This window comes from Dipodomys spectabilis, unplaced genomic scaffold (assembly GCF_019054845.1).
Source record: "Dipodomys spectabilis isolate Male_0828 unplaced genomic scaffold, ASM1905484v1 ptg000422l, whole genome shotgun sequence".
NCBI classification, from domain to species: Eukaryota; Metazoa; Chordata; class Mammalia; order Rodentia; family Heteromyidae; genus Dipodomys; species Dipodomys spectabilis.
The window spans coordinates 7,912,488-7,934,401 of record NW_024871099.1 but is presented as its reverse complement, the minus strand read 5'-3'; the positions used below and the strand labels follow the sequence as shown (position 1 = coordinate 7,934,401).

General features: G+C 54.6%; 1 protein-coding gene across 4 annotated transcripts; it reads left to right on the top strand.

Annotated features, from left to right (window-relative positions):
* Window positions 1–527: 527 nt before the first annotated feature.
* Lipe (lipase E, hormone sensitive type) lies at window positions 528–17,359 on the top strand. Of its 4 annotated transcripts, none has more exons than XM_042668193.1 (11): window positions 610–699; window positions 983–1,084; window positions 7,016–7,551; window positions 10,944–11,034; window positions 11,144–11,289; window positions 11,494–11,679; window positions 11,796–12,090; window positions 13,275–13,502; window positions 14,130–14,306; window positions 15,402–15,796; window positions 17,024–17,359. In XM_042668193.1, exons 3-11 carry the CDS (start codon window positions 7,036–7,038, stop codon window positions 17,237–17,239), a joined length of 2,250 nt encoding a protein of 749 aa, XP_042524127.1. In that variant the 5' UTR covers window positions 610–699; window positions 983–1,084; window positions 7,016–7,035; the 3' UTR covers window positions 17,240–17,359. The 4 variants fall into 4 exon arrangements, with proteins under 4 accessions (XP_042524125.1, XP_042524127.1, XP_042524126.1 ...); XM_042668192.1 differs by having other exon boundaries at window positions 983–1,099; XM_042668191.1 differs by lacking the exon at window positions 983–1,084 and having other exon boundaries at window positions 528–699.
* The last annotated feature ends 4,555 nt before the right edge of the window (window positions 17,360–21,914 follow it).

Here is a 21,914-nt window from a genome sequence, read left to right as displayed (position 1 = left end):
TCCTTAACAACTCTCGTTCTGGGGGCAGAGGCAGAAGAGCAAATAGGTGGACTTGGAGGCGGGGCTTCCTGCCTCAAGGCTGGCCCCGCCCTCATTTTGAGTTGCCAGAGTGCCTCCTCCCCTTCCCCCCCCCACACACACATCCTCTACCTCCCCAAACCTCCAAGTGGAGGCTCAGCGGCTCCTGCTTCCCCCTCCTCCTCCCGGCAGGAGATCTGAACAGCATTCTGGGGAGTCTTTCTGTGGGAAGGTGAGTGGTATAAGGGAGGCACCATCAGGTGAGAAAGGATTAGGGCGTCCCTATTGGGAGACATCCCCTCCCCAGGGCTCTCTCCAGTCTTCCTGTCCGCAGGATGCTTTTACCTCCGCCTCCAGGTCTGCATTCTTGTTGGCCGCTGTCCCTTTAATACGAGCCGACGGGGCGGGGCCAGGCCTTCTGCTTTAGCTGTCGGGGCGGGGCTCCGCCAGACGCAAGCACGGGATTGGCTGGCGCGGGGGCCCGGCGGTGGTGTGTAGAGTAAGGATTGACCCGAGGGGCGGGGCCGCGGTTGTTGGAATTGGGCCCAGCACCCGGGGATCGTGGAGAATTGATGGAGTCAGCCCGGGGATCCGGGCCCCTGGGAGTTCTGGCTTCGAAGAAGGTTAAAGACGGGTCGAAGAGCCGCAGTCGCCGGCGATGGCGAAAAAGCAAAGCCAAAGGTGAGCCGGCGGCAGCCCGGAAGGAACTTCGCACCTCCGGAGGGGTACTAGAGACTGAGTGGACGGACCCACTGCCACGAGGGGGGGGCGTGGACTGGCCCACTGTCGTCCTGCGTGGGGGACGAGCCCTTGTGAGGAAGGGGGTGATGTGAGAGCCGAGGGTGCTTAAGGATTACCGGACGGCCCCTTCCCCTCCCCAGGCCGGGGTGTCCCCTCTGCGGTTCCGTTTTCGTAGAGTGACCAAGGGTAACCGCTGCCCTCTCTCTGTGTTTCCTTGCCTTAGGAAATTATCCAAGCGCCGATTTTCAGGTCTCTAGCCCCCCTTGAGAAGATCATGGGGAAGGGTAATAATTTAGCATCTGTTGCTGAAAGGGGAAGTTTACGGGTGAGTCAGGGAAAGGTAAGAGGAAGGGGTGCCTGGTAGTAGGGAAATGTTTGGGGGCCAAAACAGCTCATCACCAACTCTTCCTCCCACCCCACCCCACCCCCAAGTCAATCCATCCATCCAACCCTTCCTTGTCAGTCTACCTACCTCATTCCGGGCGCCCTGCCCTGGGCTGGGCTGGCTTAGGCTCTTCTTAGCATCCCTAAGGAGAAAGGAGGGCCATCACCTGGGTCCCCTAGAATCTCAGAAGACTGGGGAAAGGATGACAGACCAACAGGTGTTACAAAGCTTCAGGAAGGGACAATGACCTGGCTCCCTAGCCCCAGGGACCCCAAGTTCATTCTCCTTACCTACATCATTAGCCAAGGGTAGAAGGACAGCTTGCTCCAGAGCCTAAGCACAGGCTGTGACAAGCTCAGATTCGCCTGAGAGCTCTGCCTGTCATCCTGAGCTTCCCTGCAGGACAGCTTACCTAGAGGCAGGACAGATCCAGATTCAAGACCCATTTCCTCAGGCTGTGAGCTAGGAAGCCCTGGGCTGCTATCTAAAACACACATGGTTGGCTGTTGTAATGTTCAAATGCATGAATAGGGTTTAGCGCTCCCCCCCCCCCAACAAGCCCTCAGGAGGAGTGGATGTGATTGTTACTGCTGGTTCCCCATTAAAAAAGTGAACTCCCCAAGAAAGGGGCTGTTTCTGCCTCGTTTACCCTAAGATTGCCTGGAATGCCAGGCACAGAAGCACTCAGAATGTTTCTTGGATTAATAAGTGAAGGAATGTGTGAACCTTGACATAGGAATATTAATAATCAGGCGTCCGAAAGGTTGTTGGGAGGTGTCAGAAAGAATCTGCTTGGGTAGGACTCCCTGCTCAATGCTCAGCCAGTACTACTCACAGATTTATGCACCTACCTACTCAACAAAGGCTTATTCTCACCAACTCTGTTATCTGCCTGTCATTTCCTGGGGCCCTCTCTGGTGCCAGGACTCCAGCCTGGTGAATCAGACCTGATCGTTGCCCCAAAGGCGCCCGTGTGTGCCAAAGAAGAACTTGATCCTGCCGGTAACTGGACGAGGCTAGTGTCATTATGGTCACCCCATTTCCCAGATAACAAAACTGAGGCACGTGAGCCTCCTTCAGGCAAGGAGGAATCATGAGTTGGCAGTCTCAGTTGGGTGCCTCAATCTTGATTTGTGAACTTAGAAGTTTCTAGTCACTCAGATTCATCCAGCTGATACTCACTGGATACCTAATACTGCCAGGCCCTGGGCTCCCAGGACAGACTTGGTGGAGCCAAGGACATAGATATCAAGCATGTAAAACTATTGCCTTATTTGTTGGTAAATAGAACCCAAGGAAAATCCTGAGGAAATGAAAGAGGAGATGATGACACTGGACTCAGGCACGGGCAGGTGTTAGACACTGAGCAAAGGGGTCAGAGAGAGAGAGTGAGGTGTGGGGAAGCAGTCCTGAATGGCACACAGGAAACTCAGAGCAGGAGGGAGGAGGGTCACAGGAAGCTGAGGTGGGCAGGGTAAGAGAAGAGAGGGGAGCCTGGTTTGGGTTTGCCATGTCCAGGATTTAGAGCTTGATCCTGGGAGAAGGGAGGGGGAGCGTGAATTCAGATTTGTTTTCAAACGTCCCTCTGGCTGCTATGCAGAGGGAAGTCAAAGGCACATCTAGGGCTTTGCAGTTGTCTGCACAAGGATGCTACAGTATAGTCTGGGAGGGCGGGGGGGGGGGGGGGAGGGCAGGCCAGGTGGGAGGGGGCCTTAGTGTTACTATAGGAGGCAGAAAGGCTACTGATTGATAGACTGGATGGGGGGAGGATGGGGAAGGTGGCCAGCCAAGATGATTCCCTTAGTTTCAGCTAGAGCAGTGAGGTAATATACACCACACACACACACATACATTCTTTCTCTCTCTCTCATCATTTTTTTTTTTTTTTGGGGGGGTCCGGTCGTGGGGCCTGAACTCTGGGCCTGGGCGCTGTCCTTCAGCTGAAGAGCTAGCGCTCTACCACTTGAGCCACAGCGCCATTTCCGGCTTTTTTCTTTTTGTTTATATGGTGCTGAGGAATCGAACCCAGGGCCTCAGGCTTGCAAGGCAAGCGCTCTACCACTGAGCCACCTTCCCAGCCCCCTCTCTCATCATTTCATAAGGTAAAAAATACACAGAGATCATGACACTTGCATACAAAACACATACCTTCAGACATATCAAGCCTTAGGAAAGAGCACCTGCTCTGCTCTATCGCTGGCGTCCAGGCCTTTTAGGCCAAAAAGCTTGATTTAGCCCAGTCATCTGGACACCCTCCTTCCAGGCCCTCTCAGCTTTACCTTTGCCCCATTCATGCCATGTTCATCCATAGTCCCAGTAGGCCTGCCTTTGCCCCAATACCCTCTGCCTAGTGTTCTTAGTAAGTTTCTGGCAACTTTGGCATTCATTCTTTCTGGTTCCAGGCAGCTCAACCTCAGGGAGCCTCCAGAAGCAGAGCAGAGGGCAGAGTCAGGCAGCCACCAGGGCCTGGGGGGTCCTGCCCTTCCCCATCAATCACTGGTTCTGTGGGAGGCCTCCTCCTCATCTTTAATAAAGACCCCTTCCTTGGTTTCCCCATAAGTGGGGTCAGAGTGGCCGCAGGTGAGCTGTGATGGATGAGAATGGCCAGGGTGGGAAATGCATGAGACTGGGTTTAGAAAATGAGAAGTTAAGGTGTCAGCTAGCATTGTGCATCAGGTACTGTTTCAGAGTTAAAATTAGGACTGGGAAATGTGGCTCAGTGGTAGAGTGCTTGCCTAGCATGCACAAAGCCCTGGGTTTGATTCCTTAGTACCACATAAACAGATAAAAGCCAGAAGTAGTGCTATGGCTCAAGTAGTAGATGCTAGCCTTGAGCAAATGAAGCTCAGGAACAGTGCCCAGGCTCTGAGTTCAAGCCTCAGAATTGGCATATATATATATTAGGCTGGGCACCAGTGGCTCACACCTGTAATCCTAGCTACTCATGAGGATCATGGTTCAAAACTAGCCTGGGCAGGAAAGTCTGTGAGACTTCCCATCTCCAATGAACTACCAGAAAACCAAAAGTGGTGCTGTGGCTCAAAGTAGTAGAGCACTAGCCTTAAGCTGAAGAGCTTAGACCAGCATCCAGGCCCAGAGTTCAATCCCTACGACCACCAAAAAAAAGGAAAAAAAAAAGTTAAAATTAAACGGTGGCCCGTCCCTCTGAAGGCCTAGAATCTAATCTAATGTTAAATCGTGACTCGGAGAAAAATGACACAACCCAGCAAGTACAGGTATGACTCTCACCTGTAATCAGCCATACTCTGAAGGCTGAGATCTGAGGATAGGCGCACGTGTGCGCGTGTGCACACAGACACAGACAGACAGACAGACATACATACACACACACAGAGGCAAGCCCCAAGGGAGCAAGCCATGAGCACAAATGCCTCCTTCCCGTAGAATGCATATGACCCTGAATTCTATCCCCAGGATCACAAAAAGAGAGAGAGAGAGAAGGGAAAGAAGGAGAGGGGAAAGAAGGAAGGGAAGAAGAGAAAAGGAAGTGTGAAGGGAAGGGAGGGACCAGGCCACCCAGGAGGTGCTGCTCACAAAGCACACCGCCAGCCAGAGTAGGCAGAATGGCCAAGTTTCCAGGTGAGGAAACCTCGCTCCTCCAAGGCCACCTAATGAGTCAGCTGGTCCTGTCCCAGCAGTCAAGCTTAATCCCCTCCTGCCCTTGTAGTCTATCTGTGTGTTTGCTGGCTCTGGGGAGGGAGGCATTCCTATTCCAAGCAACCATCCATCTTTGGCCTTCATTGCCTCTTTATACCCTCCTTCCTCCTCCAGCCATTTGCTGTGTTAGGCCCTATGATTGGACTCAGGGCTGCCTTACTTGTCCTCCTTCACCAGGCTGAGCATCTGTGGCAGACACAGAGGAGTAGCATACAGCCAGGCAAATGGTGCATGCAGGCTTCAGGACCTCATTCCTGCAGCTTCATCGCAATCACCACACTATACTTATACTTTTCTTTCCTTTTTTTGGGGGAAGGGGAGGTGTCAATCATGGGTTTTGAACTCAGGCCCTGGGCACTTGTCCCTGAGCTTCTGTGCTCAAAGCTAGCCATCTACTACTTTGAGCCACAGCTCCACTTCTGGTTTTCTGGTGGTTCATTGGAGATAAGAGTCTCATAGTCTTGGCTAGGAGGGCTGGCTTTGAACCATGATCCTCAGATCCCAACCCTCCTGAGTAGCGAGGAAGACAGGCGTGAGCCACCAGCACCCACCTCCTGGACCTCAGTTTGTATTTGTAATTTTGTCATCTTCCTAAAGATCCATACCCTCTGCCTTATAAGCTTGATGAAAGTACAAAGTACGCAGTTGAGGTGCACCTGTAGCCAGGGCCCCAAGTTGAGTGTGGCTGTGTGTTCTTAATCAGCTTTTGTCTTCCTACAAGGGAGAAGCGGGGCTGGCCTATCTCCTCCTAACAGCTGAGGGATCCCCGTGCCAAGGCCAGCCTAAGGGTAGGAGCTGAGATCATTGGAGCTTTGGTGCCTGAGTCCACTCTGGGGAGATGTAAGGCAGCCTGGCTGGGTGAGAGGGGACAGTGTATTAAGGACGAAAGGCTGTGGGACCTCTAGTCCTGAGGAAGGAAGAGGCAGGGCCTGGGTTCTTGTGTTCTAAGACAGGGACCAGCTAATGACAGTTTAGCTGAGGCTGAGATCAAGTAGGGGGGAAAGGGGCGGGGCCCTGGGCTCTGGACTCTGTGTAGAACACGTGGCTCCCACTGTCCTTTCTGGATGGGAGGTGGAGCCGCTGGCCACACCCTGGGCATTCAGGCCCCTCCTGCAGTTTATCGCCCCAGGCTGCTACTGGCACAAGCCATAGACTAGCAGTTCCAGCCTCAGGGAGCTCCAGCTCCGAAGAGACCCGGGTGGGGTGAGTGCTGGGTCAGCTGAGAGACAGAAATGGCCATTCCTGGGCTGCAGAGCCTGGCAGGGAGAGGAGATGGTCTTTCCCAGGGACCAGGCAGCTCTAAGCCTGGGAGCCAGGCAGCTGGCACTGGGCTTTGGGAAGGAAGAGTGGGCAGAGTATAAGGCCAGACCTAGAGGCCCTGGCCTCCAGAGTTCAGGGAGGGAGAAACAGTCCCGGCATAAGTAGCAGAATTGAGACTACTGCTGTCCAAGCAACTTGTAGCTCCTTGACTTCCCCTCCTGTGAAAAGGACAATGGGAATGGGCTGGAAGACTGAACTCCTTCAAATATCATTGAAGGGGAGGGGAGGGCCTGTGGACCGACACCTGGAGTCCAAGAAAGGACACATAGGATGAGCCCGGATTCCCAGGTCTTGAGAAGAAACTGGCTGGTTGTCCCTTCTCAGAGCCAAATAAGAAGTCCTGAGCCACCACCCCCACCACACCCTGAGATTAAACATGAGACAGGTATCCCAGGAGGCAGGCATTTGAACTCTTCACTCCTTAGAAGCAGGGCGTGGGAAAAGATGCAAGAGCTAGGGCACTGGGTCCAAAATGTCTGTTCCAAGAAAGAGGGAAGAGCAAGACAAGCAGGCTGGAATCCCAGAGAACGTAGGATTCCATGAGTCTAAAAAAGAGAGGACTAGGCCGGGGCTCCTGAGTATGAGGACGGAGGGGACAGGGTTGGAGCTCCGGGCTCCTGAGAAGGGGGAAAGGCCCTGGGCAATGGGAAAATTTGTTCCTGAGGAACTAAAAGATTGAAGTCCCAGACTCCTGAGTCCTAGAGACAAGAGGCTGGGATGCAACTCCAGAACCAAACAGAGGGCCTTGGAGCTCCTGGATCTTTGAAACCTGAGCCCTGAGGGAGTTGGGGTGGGCCTGGATTGCTGGGCCCAGCTGAGCCAGGGGGGCACAAGGGGACCCTGTCTCACTGGCCTCCCCCGCCTTGCCCACAGCCTCACGGTTCTCGCACAACATGGACCTGCACAGCATCACACAGTCGCTGGTGACTCTGGCTGAAGACAACATGGCCTTCTTCTCAAGCCAGGGCCCGGGGGAGACGGCCCGGCGACTGTCCAGTGTGTTTGCAGGGGTGCGGGAACAAGCGCTGGGGCTGGAACCGGCCTTAGGCCGCCTGCTGAGCGTGGCACACCTCTTTGACCTGGACGCTGAGACACCTGCCAATGGGTACCGCAGCCTGGTGCACACCGCCCGCTGCTGTCTGGCGCACCTGCTACACAAGTGCCGCTATGTGGCTTCTAATCGGCGCAGCATCTTCTTCCGTACCAGCCACAATCTGGCTGAACTGGAGGCCTACCTGGCGGCCCTCACCCAGCTCCGGGCCCTGGCCTACTACGGGCAGCGCCTGCTAGCCATCAACCGCCCAGGGGGGCTCTTCTTCGAGGGCGACGAGAAGATCACCGCTGAGTTCCTGCGCGAGTATGTCACACTGCACAAAGGCTGCTTCTACGGCCGCTGCCTGGGCTTCCAGGTAAGGCCCTTGCCCCTTGGCCCTGCCGACCCCTACGGAGACACTGGTGATCCCTACCTTGGCCCTGTGCTATGGTAGAATAACCACGAGGGTGAGTGTTATAGGATTCAGAAAACGGCAGGTTACAGAAAGGAGAAGTGGGTGGGAGCTCAGAGCTGGACTAAGGGCTCTCAAAGTCCTGGACCAGATCTGCTGTGTGGTAAGAAATCTTTTCAACAGAATTCCCTCTTTGTTGTCTGGGAATCAGGCTATTCGTGTGTGTGTGTGTGTGTGTGTGTGTGTGTGTGTGTGTGTGTGTGTGTGTCTCCTGGGGCTTAAACTCTGCGCCTGGGTGTAAGGCTAGTGCTCTACCACTTGAGCCACAGCTCCACTTCTGTCTTTTTGCTGGTTGGAGATAAGAATCTCACAGACTTTTTCCTGCCTTGGGCTGGCTTTGAACTCTGATCTTCCAGTGACTGGCTGTTCATTTACTCTTTTTTTTTTTTTTTTGTCGGTCATGGGGCTTGAACTCTGGGCCTGGGCGTTGTCCCTCAGCTCTTCAGCTCAAGGCTAGCACTCTACCACTTGAGCTACAAAGCCACTTCCGGTTTTCTAGTGGTTTAATGGAGATAGGAGTCTCATGGTCTTTCCTGCCCGGGCTGGCTTTGAACCGTGATCCTCAGATCTCAGCCTCCTGAGTAGCTAGGATTACAGGTGTGAGCCACCGGTGCCCGGCTGTTCATTTACTCTTTATCTCTCCTATTTGGCCCCTGAAATTGTCTGATCTCACTGGCTGGGTGGTCAGTATTGCTCTCCAAGGCATGTTCTACATGAGGACACCCCTTGCCACCCCCCACACCTGGAATTCTGCAGTGGGGGAGGGGGCCTGCCACAGCTGGCAGGCTGAGACCTGGGCTTTTTGAAGTTGCTGTGGAATCACAGGATTTCCAGGCAGCCCTCCGGGCCAGGCCAGTGAACCCATTGGAATTAATGACAAAGGGAAAGCTGGCTGTGCTTTCTCTCCTCCCTGACCCTAGCCATGGGCCTTCTCATAGTCTTTGTCCATCCCCAACACAGAGAAAGACTCATTCATGCTGGGTGCTAGTGGCTCACACCTGTCATTGTAGCTGCTCAGGAGGCTGAGATCTGAGGATCATGGTTCAAAGCCAGCCTGGGCAGAAATGTCCCCATGAAACTCTCATCCAGTTTACACTCAAAAACCAGAAAGGTGCTGTGACTCAAAGTGGTAGACCACTAACCTTAAGTGAAAGAGCTCAGAGACAGCACCCAGGCCCCAAGTTCAAGCCCCACAACCGACCAAAAAAAAAAAGACCTACTTATGTGAAAAGTGATATGGCAACTCAGAATTGGGAGAGCACCAGGTTCAGCGTAGAGATCCAAGTTGCTCCTGTGGGGTGTCCCTGGCTAGCCTCACAGTCCCCACCAGCTGCATCGGGAAACCCCAGCAGGAATATCTGGAGCTGTGTGACCATACAGTCCTTCCCCATGCTCTCTGAGCCTCCTTCCACCTCAGTGAGAGGTAAGCTGCACCCCTCACTCTACTTATCCAGACTTCCCTACAGGCCACCTCCCCCCACCCCACTCCTCAGCAGCCTAGTTCCAAGGTGGAGAAAGGGCCCTGAGAGCCTCTCCTCACTCCAGCCCAGCTCACAAGTACTGATCAGCCTAGCAGAGCCTGCTGACACCTCTCCAGATCCTGGTAGTACATTAGAGTCACAAGAAAGAACAAAGCTTCCCCAACCAGTACCCCTGTGCCCTCTGGCCTGCTGGGCCCTGAGCCAGGAACACAGAACAGGGCCAGGTGCCAGCTGCTCTCGGTGGCACGGCTTCACTATAATGGAGGCCTGCCTCCGCCCTCTAAAACGCCATCCCCAGGAGGCTGGGGTTTCTGCTCAGCCCCTGCTCTAGCCCAGAGGATACCATGCTGTAGACCCTTGGTTAGGGTTGGCTGGTGAACCCTCCCCACCCCCCCTTTACCTCCTCCACCTCCTCAGGCATAGTTTTCTCTGATGCTATCTCCTCATTGTTTTCCTAACTGCTTGGCCCTGTTCTGTTACCTGATTGGTGTCAGCCCCATCTCCAGGCCTCCAGCAGTCTCTCCCCACAGCTGTTTCTGCCCCAGGGATCTTCGTGTGCCCATCTGGCTATCTCTGATCAGGTCTCTATTTCTGGGTTCCTACGGCCCTCCCCTTTCCCCCTTCCAACCTGTCCTCTCTCTGACTTTTAGGAAATCCCCGCATGTTTTTACTCCCAGCTCACAGCCCTCCAGTGGCTTTGCCCACGCAGGATTCCTCAGCCACAGGTCCTACATGAGACCCAGTTTGCTTCCCTGCCCTCCCTCACCCTTCTCCCTAGCTCACTCTGTTCCAGCCACATGGCACCCCAGCTTTCCATGCCTGGCACTGCTGCCCAGGTTTTTGCACCTGCTATGCCTTCAGGGACATGCAATGATGATGATGATGATGATGATGATGATGATGATGATTGCCAGTCCTGGGGCTTGAACTCAAGGCCTGGGCACTGTCCCTGAGCTTCTTTTGCTCAAGGCTGGCCCTCTACCACTTGAGCCACAGGGCCACTTTTGGCTTTTTCTGTTTATGTGGTGCTGAGGAATCAAACCCAGGGCTTCATGCATGCTAGACAAACACTCTACCACTGAGCCACATTCCCAGCCCTTGTATGATATTAGTTTACAAACGTACTGTTTGTTTTTTGTTTTGTGCTGGTTCTGGGGCTTGAAGGCAGGGCTTGGATGCTTCTGTCCCTGAGCTTTTTTTGCTCAGGGATAGTGCTCCACTACTTGAGTCACAGCTTCACTTCCAGTTTGTGTGTGTGTGTGTGTGTGTGTGTGTGTGTGTGTGTGTGTGTGTGTGTGTGTGTGAGTGTGTGTGTGATTGGAGATAAGAGTCTGCAGACTTTCCTGCCCTGGCTAGCTCCAAACCCACAAGCCTTAGCCCCCTGAGTGGCTAGGATTCAGGCGTGAGCCATTGGGCTTTTTTTTTTTTTTTTTTTAGTCAGTCATGGGGCTTGAACTCTTGGCCTGAGCACTGTCCCTGAGCCCTTCAGCTCAAGGCGTGCACTCTACCACTTGAGCCACAGTGGCACTTCCCATTTTCTAAGTGGTTTATAGGAGATTAGAGTCACAGCCTTTCCTGTCAGGCTGGCTTTGAACTGAGATCCTCAGATCTCAGCCTCCTGAGTAGTAGGATTACAGGTGTGAGCCACCAGCGCCCAGCTCATTGGGCATCTTTATTTGCTTAGCATCTCCCTTCCCTTGGAGATCACCAGGTCTGTGAAGGTGGCATCTCCAGAGCCATGCCCAGCACACAGTAGGAACTTCCATACAGGGTCCTGCCATCTCTGCCCTTTGCAGCTCACCCATCTCTCCACAGTTCACGCCCGCCATCCGGCCGTTCCTGCAGACCATCTCCATTGGGCTGGTATCCTTTGGGGAGCACTACAAACGCAATGAGACAGGCCTCAGTGAGTGCTAGCCGGGCTCTGCCTACCACCTCCCCTCCTGTCCCTCCTCCCCAGCCTGACCTGCTGAGAGGGAGGATCCCTGACATCCTTCCTGACTCCCCCCCCCCAGGTGTGACCGCCAGCTCCCTGTTCACCAGCGGCCGCTTTGCCATCGACCCAGAGCTGCGCGGGGCCGAGTTTGAGCGGATCATACAGAACCTAGATGTGCACTTCTGGAAAGCCTTCTGGAATATCACAGAGATCGAGGTGCTGTCGGTGAGCATGGGACCCTGACCTGTTATCGATGGGGACCGCCCCCCTCACCCAATGCCCCAGAGACCCATCTGAAACCACCGTGGTTACTGCAGAACCCCCGGGGAGGGGCATGTGAGGGGAAAGATGGAGCAAGGTGATGTGCAGGGCACCCCTCCACAGGCTGTCCCTGCCCAACACCCCTCTGTACCCCCCTCCCACCCCCAGTCTCTGGCCAACATGGCATCAGCCACAGTGAGGATAAGCCGCCTGCTCAGCCTGCCGCCCGAGGCCTTTGAGATGCCACTGACCTCTGACCCCAAGCTCACTGTCACCATCTCGCCTCCCTTGGCCCACACGGGCCCCGGGCCTGTGTTGATCAGGCTCATCTCCTATGACCTGCGGGAAGGACAGGTATGGATGGCCCTGGCCACGGCCCAGCATGCCCTTCCTCCCATTCCCCCATCTTGGAGGCTCCGGGCCCAGGTAGGCCCAGCCCAGCCTCACCCCACCGCCCTCCTCACTCCCAGGACAGCGAAGAACTCAACAGCCTGGTGAAGTCCGAAGGGCCTCGGGGCCTGGAGCTGCGGCCACGGCCCCAGCAGGCCCCCCGATCGCGCTCCCTGGTAATACACATCCACGGCGGGGGCTTCGTGGCCCAGACCTCCAGATCCCACGAGCCCTACCTCAAGGGCTGGGCCCAGGAGCTGGGGGCCCCCATCGTCTCCATCGATTACTCCTTGGCCCCTGAGGCCCCCTTCCCCCGGGCGCTAGAAGAATGCTTCTTTGCCTACTGCTGGGCCGTCAAGCACTGTGCCCTGCTCGGTGAGCCCTGCCCCCTTCCCTCCCCACCTCCAGACTCCTGACACCCCCCCTTTCCCTCCCCACCATCAAATTCCTCCTCCCATCTCTTTCCCCTGGCTTTAGCCCCTCAGCCTGTCCTGTAGGACAGGCTCCTTTTTCTAATTTTCATTTTCCTGAGATACTAGATATTGGGGGCAGGGTGGGGGTTGAACCCAGGGCCTCATGGCTTGCTAGGTAAGTCTGTGCCTCCTTTGAACCACACCCTCAAGCCTTTTTGTGTATTGTTTTGTTTTGTCGGTTGTAGGGCTTGAACTCTGGGCTTGGGCGTTGTCCCTGGGCTCTTCAGCTCAAGGCGAATGCTCTACCACTTGAGCCACAGCACCACTTCCGGCTTTCTAGTGATTTATTGGATGTAAGAGTCTCACTTTCCTGCCCAGGCTGGCTTTGAACTGTGATCCTCAGATCTCAGCCTCTTGAGTAGCTAGGATTACAGGCGTGAGCCACCAGCACCCAGCGTTTTTGTGTATTTTTTTGTTTAGGTTTTCCTCTATCTCTCTCTCTCTCTTGGTCAGTCTTAGGGCTTGAACTCAGGGCCTGAGCACTGTCCCTGAGCTTTTGTGCTCAAGGCTAGTGCTCTTCCACTTGGTGCCACAGCTCCACTTCTGGTCTTTTGGTGGTTCATTAGGGATAAGAGTCTCACTAACTTCTCTGCCCCAGCATGATCCGCAGATCTCAGCCTCCTAAGTAGCTGGGATTACAGGTGTGAGCTACTGACACCCAAGCCATAAAATATCTTTTCTGGGGGGGTGGGTGGGGGCTGGTCCTGGAGCTTGAACTTGGCTTGGGAGCTGTCCCTGAGCTCCTTTTTGCTAAAAGCTAGCACTACCACTTGAGCCACAGCACCACTTCCAGCACTTCCTGTGATTAACTGGAGATGAGTCTCACAGACTTTTCTGCCCAGGCTGGCTTTGAACTGCGATCCTCAGATCTCAGCCTGCTGAGGAGCTAGGATGATAGATGTGAACTACCAGCACCTGGCAAAATACCTACTTTCAAAAGATCAAATAGCAACTTGCTAGATCTCGGGGGGACCTCTCACTCCCCCTGAGAGCCCAGCTTTCCTAGCTCAGAGTACAAGCCCCTTCCTGCGCACTTGCCCTCTCTCCCTGGCAAGCTGTAACCAAGTCTCTTTCTCCCCAAACTAGGTTCCACGGGGGAAAGGATATGCCTGGCAGGGGACAGCGCAGGCGGGAACCTCTGCTTTACTGTGTCCCTTCGGGCAGCCGCCTATGGGGTACGGGTGCCAGATGGCATCATGGCCGCCTACCCCGTCACCACACTGCAGTCTGCCGCCTCTCCCTCCCGCCTCCTGAGCATCATGGACCCCCTCCTGCCCCTCAGTGTGCTTTCCAAATGCGTCAGCGCCTATTCGGGTGAGACCGAGACCCACGTGGGCAGGACAGGGCAGCGCAGGTGTTGGGAACACCTAGCTGTAGCCACTAGGGCAATCCGAGGCTCCTCATTTATTTGTTTGTTTATGTCAGCCATGAGTCTTGAACTCCAGGCCTATGCGCTGCCCCTGAGCTTTTTTGCTCAAGGCGAGCATTCTACCGCTGAGCCACAGCACCACTTCCAGTTTCCTGGTGTTTAATTAGAGATAAGAGTCTCATGGACTTTCCTGCCCAGGCTGGCTTTGAACCACGATCCTTAGATCTCAGCCTCCTGAGTAGCTAGGATGACAGATAGGAACCTCCCAGCACCCAATTCCTCAGTTCCTTAGAAGGGATCTCAGTGGTAGACTGCTTGCCTTGAGTGCATGAAGCCCTGGGTTCGATTCCTCATAAACAGAAAAAGCCGGAAGTGGCGCTGTGACTCAAGTGGTAGAGCACCTACCTTGAGCTAAAGAGCTGAGGGACAGCGCCCAGGCCCAGAGTTTAAACCCCACGACCGACCAAAAAAAAAAGGGGAGAGGGGAATCAGACATTTTGGGGTCCCTTGGGGTGCAGACAGCTGAAGTTCTGGGTGTTAGGGATGGTGAGTAGAAGAGACCAACTCCGCAGGTGCAGAGACAGAGGACCAGTCTGACTCGGACCAGAAGGCCCTGGGCATGATGGGGCTGGTGCGGCGGGACACGTCCCTGCTCCTCAGAGACCTCCGCCTCGGTGCCTCCTCATGGCTCAACTCCTTCCTGGAGCTGAGCGGACGCAAGTCCCAGAAGTCTTCCATAGCCCCAGTAGGTGAGTAACAGGCCTGGCCAGTCCCAGGCCACCCCAGTCAGGCTGGCCCAGGTAAAGGACCTGGAAGCGGGGAGGAGAGGCTGAGCTCCTGGACACGCAAACAATCTGGAGTCAACCCCATAGTCATCCACTGTCACAGGAACTGCTTTCCAAATGGCCTTTCCCGGAGAGGTCCACGCCCTGGGAGGTGACTCAGAAGTGCCAGATCTCCTGATGGTCCAGCCCAGAAACTCCACCTAAGACTCCTGTGCCCTCGGTTCAGGGTCCAGACCAGACACAAACTTTGTGTGTGTGTGTGTGTCAGTTGTGGGGCTTTAAGTGTGAGTTTGGGCGCTGTCCCTGAGATCTCTGCTCAAGGCTACCACTTTGAGCCACAGCGCCACTGCTGGCTAATTGGAGAGTCTCATGGACTTTCCTGCCCAGACTGGCTTTGAATCATGATCCTCAGATCTCAGCCTCCTAACTAGCTAGGATTACAGGCTTGAACTACTGGTGCCCAGCTTTTTTTTTTTCTTCTATTGCCCATCCTGGGGCTTGAACTCAGGGTCTGGGCACTGTCCCTAAGCTTATTTTTGCTCAAGGCCAACTCTATCACTTTGAGCCACAGTACCATTTGCAGCTTTCTTCATAGTTAATTGGTGGTAAGAGAGTCTCATACACTTGCCTGTGGTCCTCAGATCACAGCCTCCTGAGTACTAGGATTCCAGGTGCCCCCTAGAGACTCTTGTTTGCTCTGCAGCTCTGTTAGTCTAGTCCCTTCAATACATTCACAGCAAACACTGACTGGGCCTCCTGCTGGGGGTCCCCAGGCAGCTGAAATTGAGAGGACACATGTCAGGCAGCGACCTCCATAGATCTATCTCCACCTCCTAGACTTCTTACCTGGCTCACACAGGCCAAGGACTGCTTCCATCCCCTTTGTCCTGAGGCTCCCAGAAATAAATTGATTCGCACTTCCCACCATACACACACACACACACCTGTGCCAGGCCATCACCCAACTGCAACAGACTGGCAAACTTCCACAGCTAGAGGCTAACAAACAGCCAGGCTTGTAACAACCCCCTGTAGTCCCGGATTCTGCCCCTCCCACAGAGTCTATGCGCAGGAGTGTGTCTGAAGCTGCCCTGGCCCAGCCCGAGTGCCCGCTGACCCTGAAGGAACTGAGCCTGAAGGGCAGCTCCGAGGCGACGGATACCCCAGAGATGTCCCTGTCTGTGGAGACACTCGGTCCCAACACACCCTCCGACGTCAACTTCTTCCTGCGACCCGAGCACCCACGGGAAGATGAGGTCAAGGAGGAGCTGAACCCCAAGGACAGAAACCAGGGAGTCAGCAACGCCTTCCCTGAGGGTTTCCACCCAAGGCGCTCCAGCCAAGGAGCCATCCGCATGCCCCTCTACTCTGCGCCCATCGTCAAAAACCCCTTCATGTCGCCTTTGCTGGCACCGGACAGCATGCTGAAGACCCTGCCACCCGTGCACATGGTGGTGAGCCTGGGGCAGGGCGGGAGCCACTGCGGGAGGGGGCGGGGCCAGGCCTGGAGGCACAGGTGTGCCATCAAGACACAGAACCTGAGGGACCAGGAGGATGACACAGGGGATCCAGGCTGGCCATCATAGTCATGTGCCCAAGGGCCTTAGAAGGTTGTTGGGTTCCAGTGGTGGTGTGGCTTGTGCTAAAAAGCCAAATGAGAGCAATGAAGCCCTGAGTTCAAGTCCTGCTACCAGTACTAACAAGAGAAAGAAGTGAGCTGGGATGTAGCGCAGTGGCAAAGCGCTTGCCGAGCAAGTGCAATGTCCTGGGCGCAGTCCCCAGTACCAAAAAAGAAAAGACACCCCCCTCCAAAAAAAAATACAGTTAAAAAGAAAGAAAGAAAGTAGCCTGGTGCTGCTGGTGGGCCACACCTATAATCCTCACTATTCTGGAGAGGAGATCTGAGGATCGCAATTTGAAGCCAGCCCAGGAAGGAAAGCCTGTGAGTGTCTCTCTTTTTTTTTTTCTTTTGTCCATCATGGGGCTTGAACTCTGGGCCTGGGTGCAGTCCCTCAGCTCTTCACTCAAGGCCTAGTGTTCTACCACTTGAGCCACAGCGCCACTTCTGGCTTTTTCTGTGTATGTGGTACTTTTGAGGAATTGAACCCAGGGCCTCATGCATTTGAGGCAAGCACTCGACCACTGAGCCACCTTCCCAGCCCCAAGCCTGTGAGTCTCTCATTTCCCATGAACCACCAAAAAAGCTAGAAGCGGAGCTGCAACTCAAGTAGTAGAGCGTCAGCCTTGAGCGCAAGAGCTCAGAGACAGCGTCCAGGCCCTGAGTTCAAGCCTCAGGAATGGCAAACACACACACACACACACACACACACACACACACACACACACACACACACACACACACACCATGGAACTGAGCATTGGTAGCTCCTAGCTACTCAGGAGGCTGAGGTTCTAAGGATCACAGTTCAAAGCCAGCCTGGGCCAGCATGGCCTTGAGACTCCTAACCTCCAATGCACCACTAGAAAACTAGAAGAGACGCTGTGGCTCCCATGGCCGAGCAAAACAGTTCAGGGACAGCGCCCAGGCCCTGAGTTCAAGCCCCAGGACCGACAGGAAAAAAAAAGGGGGGGGGGAGTGAAAGCTTGGGTCCAAGGCGGGAGGGGAGGGGACAGGACCCCGGTCGGGTCAGGGGCTCCAGCTGACCCACTCTCCCCCCCAGGCCTGCGCCCTGGACCCCATGCTGGACGACTCGGTGATGTTCGCGCGGCGGCTGCGCGGCCTGGGGCAGCCGGTGACGCTGCGCGTGGTGGAGGGGCTGCCGCACGGCTTCCTGAGCCTGGCGGCGCTGTGCCGGGAGACGCGCCAGGCCACCGAGCTGTGCGTGGAGCGCATCCGCCTGGTGCTCAGCCCGCCGCCCGCCGCGCCGCCGCCCTGAGCCGGAGGGGGACGGGGGACCGGGAGGGGAGGGAGGGGGCCGCACTAAAGTCCTCTGGCTCCCACCCGCGCCCGCCTCCGTGGTGAATGCGCCCCGGGGCCCCTCGGGTGGGGAGCGGGGCGGGCTGTGCCTTAAAGGGGGGGGGGAGGGTGGACGGGGCGGGGAAAGCCCTGACCCCCCCGCCCGGGCCGCCGCCGTGCTGCTAATCCCCCGCCGCAGGTCACCTTTTGTAAATAAAACTATTTAATTCGTTCGGCCTCTCTGCGTGTGGGGGGTGTGTCCAGCAGGGGGCAGCACCAGACTCAATAAAGGGGGAAGGGGGGAGCGGGGAGGGGGGGGCCTGGACTCCAGGCCCATTTACCCCCAGACACCCCCACACACACCTCCTCCTGGGTCGGGCTCCCCGTGCACCAGACTCCTCTTTTACCCTCCCAACCCCAAATCCTGCAAGTATCAGCCCCACCCACCTGGAGTCTTGCAGGAGATGCTTTCTACCCCACTGGCCTGCCCCCCCCCCCCAGGGGCTTCTGATCCTGCATCCAGTGGTTGTGGGGTGGCGGGGTCATTCAGAGGGCTTCACAGAGGTGAGCAGAGATTTGACCCACTTGGTAGGCAGAAAACCATGTGAAGATGGAGCAGGCAGTGATGGAGGCCTCTGTCCCACCAGCTCTGGTGAGCAGCAGGCGGCAGGGACTGAGCCACTGGATACCAGTCTGCAGCAGTGAAAGGGATGAGGGATCATTGGTGGGCCTTGGTGTCAGAGGGGGAGGAATTCCTGTTTTAATCCTGCCAGGAAGGAAGAATGGAGATGCAAATCCCAAAAGTTTCCTGATGGAGAAGGCAGAGGATCCTTCCTCAGAGGCCCTCATTCAACCAAGTCACTTTCCTGTTCTTTTTTCTTTTTCTTTTTTGTCTGTCATACTGGGGGGTCTTTGAATTCAGGGCTTTGCACTTGCTAGGCAAGGGCTCTCCCACTTAAGCCATACCTCCAGCCATTTTAGGGTTAGGTTATTTCTCAGGTTCTCACTTTTTGCCTAGGGCCAGCCTCAGACCACGCTCCTCCTACCTATGGCCTCTATAGCTGAGATGATAGGCCTGGCTTATTGATTTAAATGGGGTCTCCCAACTTTTTTGGCCCCTGATGGCCTTGCACCACTATCCTCCTGATCTCTGCCTCCCAAGAAGATGCTGTGTACATAGCTTGCTCTGAGGCCTGAACTCTGGGCCTGAGCGCTATCCCTCAGCTCTTCAAGGCTAGCACTCTACCACTTGAGCCACAGCGCCACTTCCAGTTTTCTGGTGGTTCACTGGAGATGAGAGTCTCACAGACTTTCCTGCCCAGGCTGGCTTTGAACCGTGATCCTCAGATGTCAGCCTCCTGAGAAGCTAGGATGACAGGCGTGAGCCACCAGCACCCAGTTTTTTCTTTCTTTTTTCTTCTCTGGCTTCTTCTCGTCAGCCTCTTTCTCTAATTGATGCTCTCCAGCCCAGGCCCCTGCCCAGAGCCACCTCCTGGGCTACTGGCTTCTAGTCTCATTTCTCCAGCTATGGTTTCAGCTCAGACCTGGCCCACCCCTGCCTTAACCCACTTCCACCATCCTCCCCCCCACTACCAGGAGAAATCGCAAGCTCTTCATCCTGAACTCTGCCCCCCATCTCATCTTCCAGCCTTCTGGCTTCCCCTACTAGAGGCTGAAACACCCCACCCTTCTTCACCTTTGCCTGGTACCTAGTGTTCCTTTCAAGATGGAGCTCCAACGGCCCCTCCCCTGGAAATCCTTCCCTGGCCACGTCAGTCTCCAAAAATTCTCGTGCCCCTTCACGCCCTCTATCCATCAGTGTCTCACCTCTCTTCTGAACCCGGGATCCTGGAGGGCAGAGCCCAGGTCTGACTCACCTGGATACCACAGCACCTAGCACCAGGCCTGGCACAACCAGAAGTCTCAGGAATTTTAAGTCAGGGGTGAGCAGTGAGTGAAGGGCTATATGAGAGAATCAGTGTGGAAATTCATGAAGGCAGAAAGGACTACGATGCATGGAGCAGAACAAGCCTGACAATCAGGCTTCGGATGGGAGGAACGGATGGATGAGTATCTGAGATCATGCATCCCTGGGCTTCGGTCCTCCAAAAAAACAAAATGGGTGTGCCTTGCTGAATGCCCTTCCATCTTAAACCCCACGGGTTCTAGTCTTAGCTATGTCTAGAATCCTCTACTAGTCGTTCCGGAAAGGGCTTACACTGGCCCAGACCTGAGGAACTGGTTTCCACAGGAGCCTCGCTGAACCAGACCCAGCAGGTTCTCAGTCCACTATTGGTAGACTGCAAGAGCCTGACATCTCCGAGAGCCTATCGCAATCCGACCTTGGGCTTTAGGCCACGCCCATTCCGGAAAAGTGCCTTGAGTAGCCTGAGAAGGTGTGAAACTGAATGTCTATTGGCTGGATGATGTGGAGTGACGTCACGGACAGCTTATCGCAGCTCGATTCCAAGGGGGCTGGCGGCTTGAGGGCGTGGCCTCGAATGGGGTACCTGGCGGCTCCTACCTGAGCTCATTGGTGGCTTTGGACCCTTGGGAGAGGATGGGGATTCAAAGAGCTCAGGCTCCTAGATCTTAAAAAAAGAGAGGGATTTAGAATCCGGGGAAGGAGGATTAGAGAAGGAGGATTAGAGGCGTGAGGTGTCTGGACTTTTTTTTTTTTTTTTTGGTGGGGGAAGGAAGCTGGGAACCTAAAAGGTCAAGGTCAAAGTTCAGGATCCAGGTCCTGAACTCCTGTGTACCCAAAGTCATTGGCCCTGCCCAAGGATGACAGATTCGAGGTTCAAGGGTTTTATGATTTTTTTTTTTTAATGGATTGAAGCCCGGCCTTGCCCACACGCAAGTGTTCTGAAACTCAGACTGAAGGTGGAAAGGGGAGGGAAGTTTGGCCTGGCTATGTCCTCTCCGCATCCCTACCAGGAAAGCCCAGGAGCAAGGTGAAGCCTGTAAAAGGAACCCAGAGAAAGGGAGGAGACTGAAAGACTCACTGGGATCCAACAAGAAAAACACAGATACCAATCGAGAGCCGAAAATAATAAAAACAATAACAGCTCTATGAAACTGAGTTTACTGCGGCCTGCGTTCTGAGCTAAGCATTTTACAAAATTAACTCATGTCTTCCTCATCACCAGTCTCGGAGATTACATGATGGTGGTGATGATGATTATTATTCCTCATTTTACAAGGGGGAAAATTGTGGGCCAATGCAGGAGAATCAAGATGTAGATGGAACATAAAAAAGGAGATAACGGATGTAAAGAGGAGAAGAGACCAAAACACAGATGAAGATAAAGAGATAAAAGCAGGAAGAGGGGGGCTGATGCAGATCCTGTACAATAGGTGATTGTCCAGAACTGAGATTTTCTGGGGGGAGTGCTGGGAACGGGGATTCCCAAATCCCCGTTCCCAGATCCCAGGGCAAATAGCACCAAGGATGGGAACTCTCAGCCCTTAACTTCCCTGACTCCCTGACACCAGGTAGTCCGATCTCTGTTGCTATGGTGTTTGAACTGGCTGGGGTCCAAAATAGTGATTAGGACGAGGTAGGTTTGTCATTATCCCATTAGGAGATGATAAGAAAGTGATTCATGTGGGCATCCCCGGCCTGGGAGGGGCTTTTCTTTCACAGCCTGTGCTCTTTGATCTGGACAGATCTGGTCTCAGAACTCGGGACAAGCAAGGCCCTTCCTCTCCCCCACCCTTCTATCTCTTCCTCTCCATCACTCAGATGTGTCCATCATGGACACAGTGTCCGGGTGGGTCTTCATCTCTCTGAACCTCTACTCCAGATCTCGAATTGTTGATCCTTCCCCCCACTTCTTCTCTGCTGCCCCCCCCCTCCCAGGTTCTGACATATGATGGGGGCTTACCAATGTAAGAATGTTCAGAAGGGCTGGGAAGGTGGCTCAGTGGTAGAGCGCTTGCCTTGTATGCTTGAAGCCCTGGGCTCGATTCCTCAGCACCACATAAACAAAAAGGAAAAAAGCCGGAAGTGGCGCTGTGGCTCAAGGGGTAGAGCGCTAGCCTTGAGCTGAAGAGCTCAGGGACAGCGCCCAGGCCCAGAGTTCAGGCCCCACGACCAACAAAACAACAACAACAAATGGGTGGACAAGGACTGGGAAAGTGGCTCAGTGGTAGAGTGCTTGCCTTGCATGCATGAGGCCCTGGGTTTGATTCTTTAGTACCACATAAACAGAAAAAGCCGGAAGTGGCGCTGTGGCTTAAGTGGCAGAGTGCTAGCCTTGAGCTGAAGAGCTGAAGGACAGCACCCACACCCAGAGTTCAAACCCCACACCTGACAAAAAAGAAAAAAAAAAGAAATGGATGGACAAAGCTGGGCACTAGTGGCTCATGCCTGTAATCCTAGCTACTCAGGAGGCTGAGATCTGAGGATCATGGTTCAAAGCCAACCTGGGCAGGAAGAAGGTCTGTAAGACCCTTATCTCCAATGAAGCACCAGAAATAGGAAGTGTAGCTGTGGCTCAAAGTGGTAGAGTGCTAGCCTTGAGTGAAAGAGCTCAGGGACAGTGGCCAGGCCCCAGACTTCAAGCCCCATGACGGGGTCAAGAAGGAGAGACAAAGAAATGGATAGACAAACATCCTCTCTGTAGAGCTGTTTCTTTATCCCCAGTGTCACC

What these genes read in the sequence shown, in the direction of transcription:
- Lipe (XM_042668191.1), top strand. Translation starts at nt 591, where the DNA reads ATGGAGTCAGCCCGGGGATCCGGGCCCCTGGGAGTTCTGGCTTCGAAG. An exon ending in ATGCGTCAGCGCCTATTCGG is followed by an intron (nt 13,503 to 14,129) that starts GTGAGACCGAGA and finishes CCAACTCCGCAG; the next exon opens with GTGCAGAGACAGAGGACCAG. An exon ending in TGCCACCCGTGCACATGGTG is followed by an intron (nt 15,797 to 17,023) that starts GTGAGCCTGGGG and finishes TCTCCCCCCCAG; the next exon opens with GCCTGCGCCCTGGACCCCAT.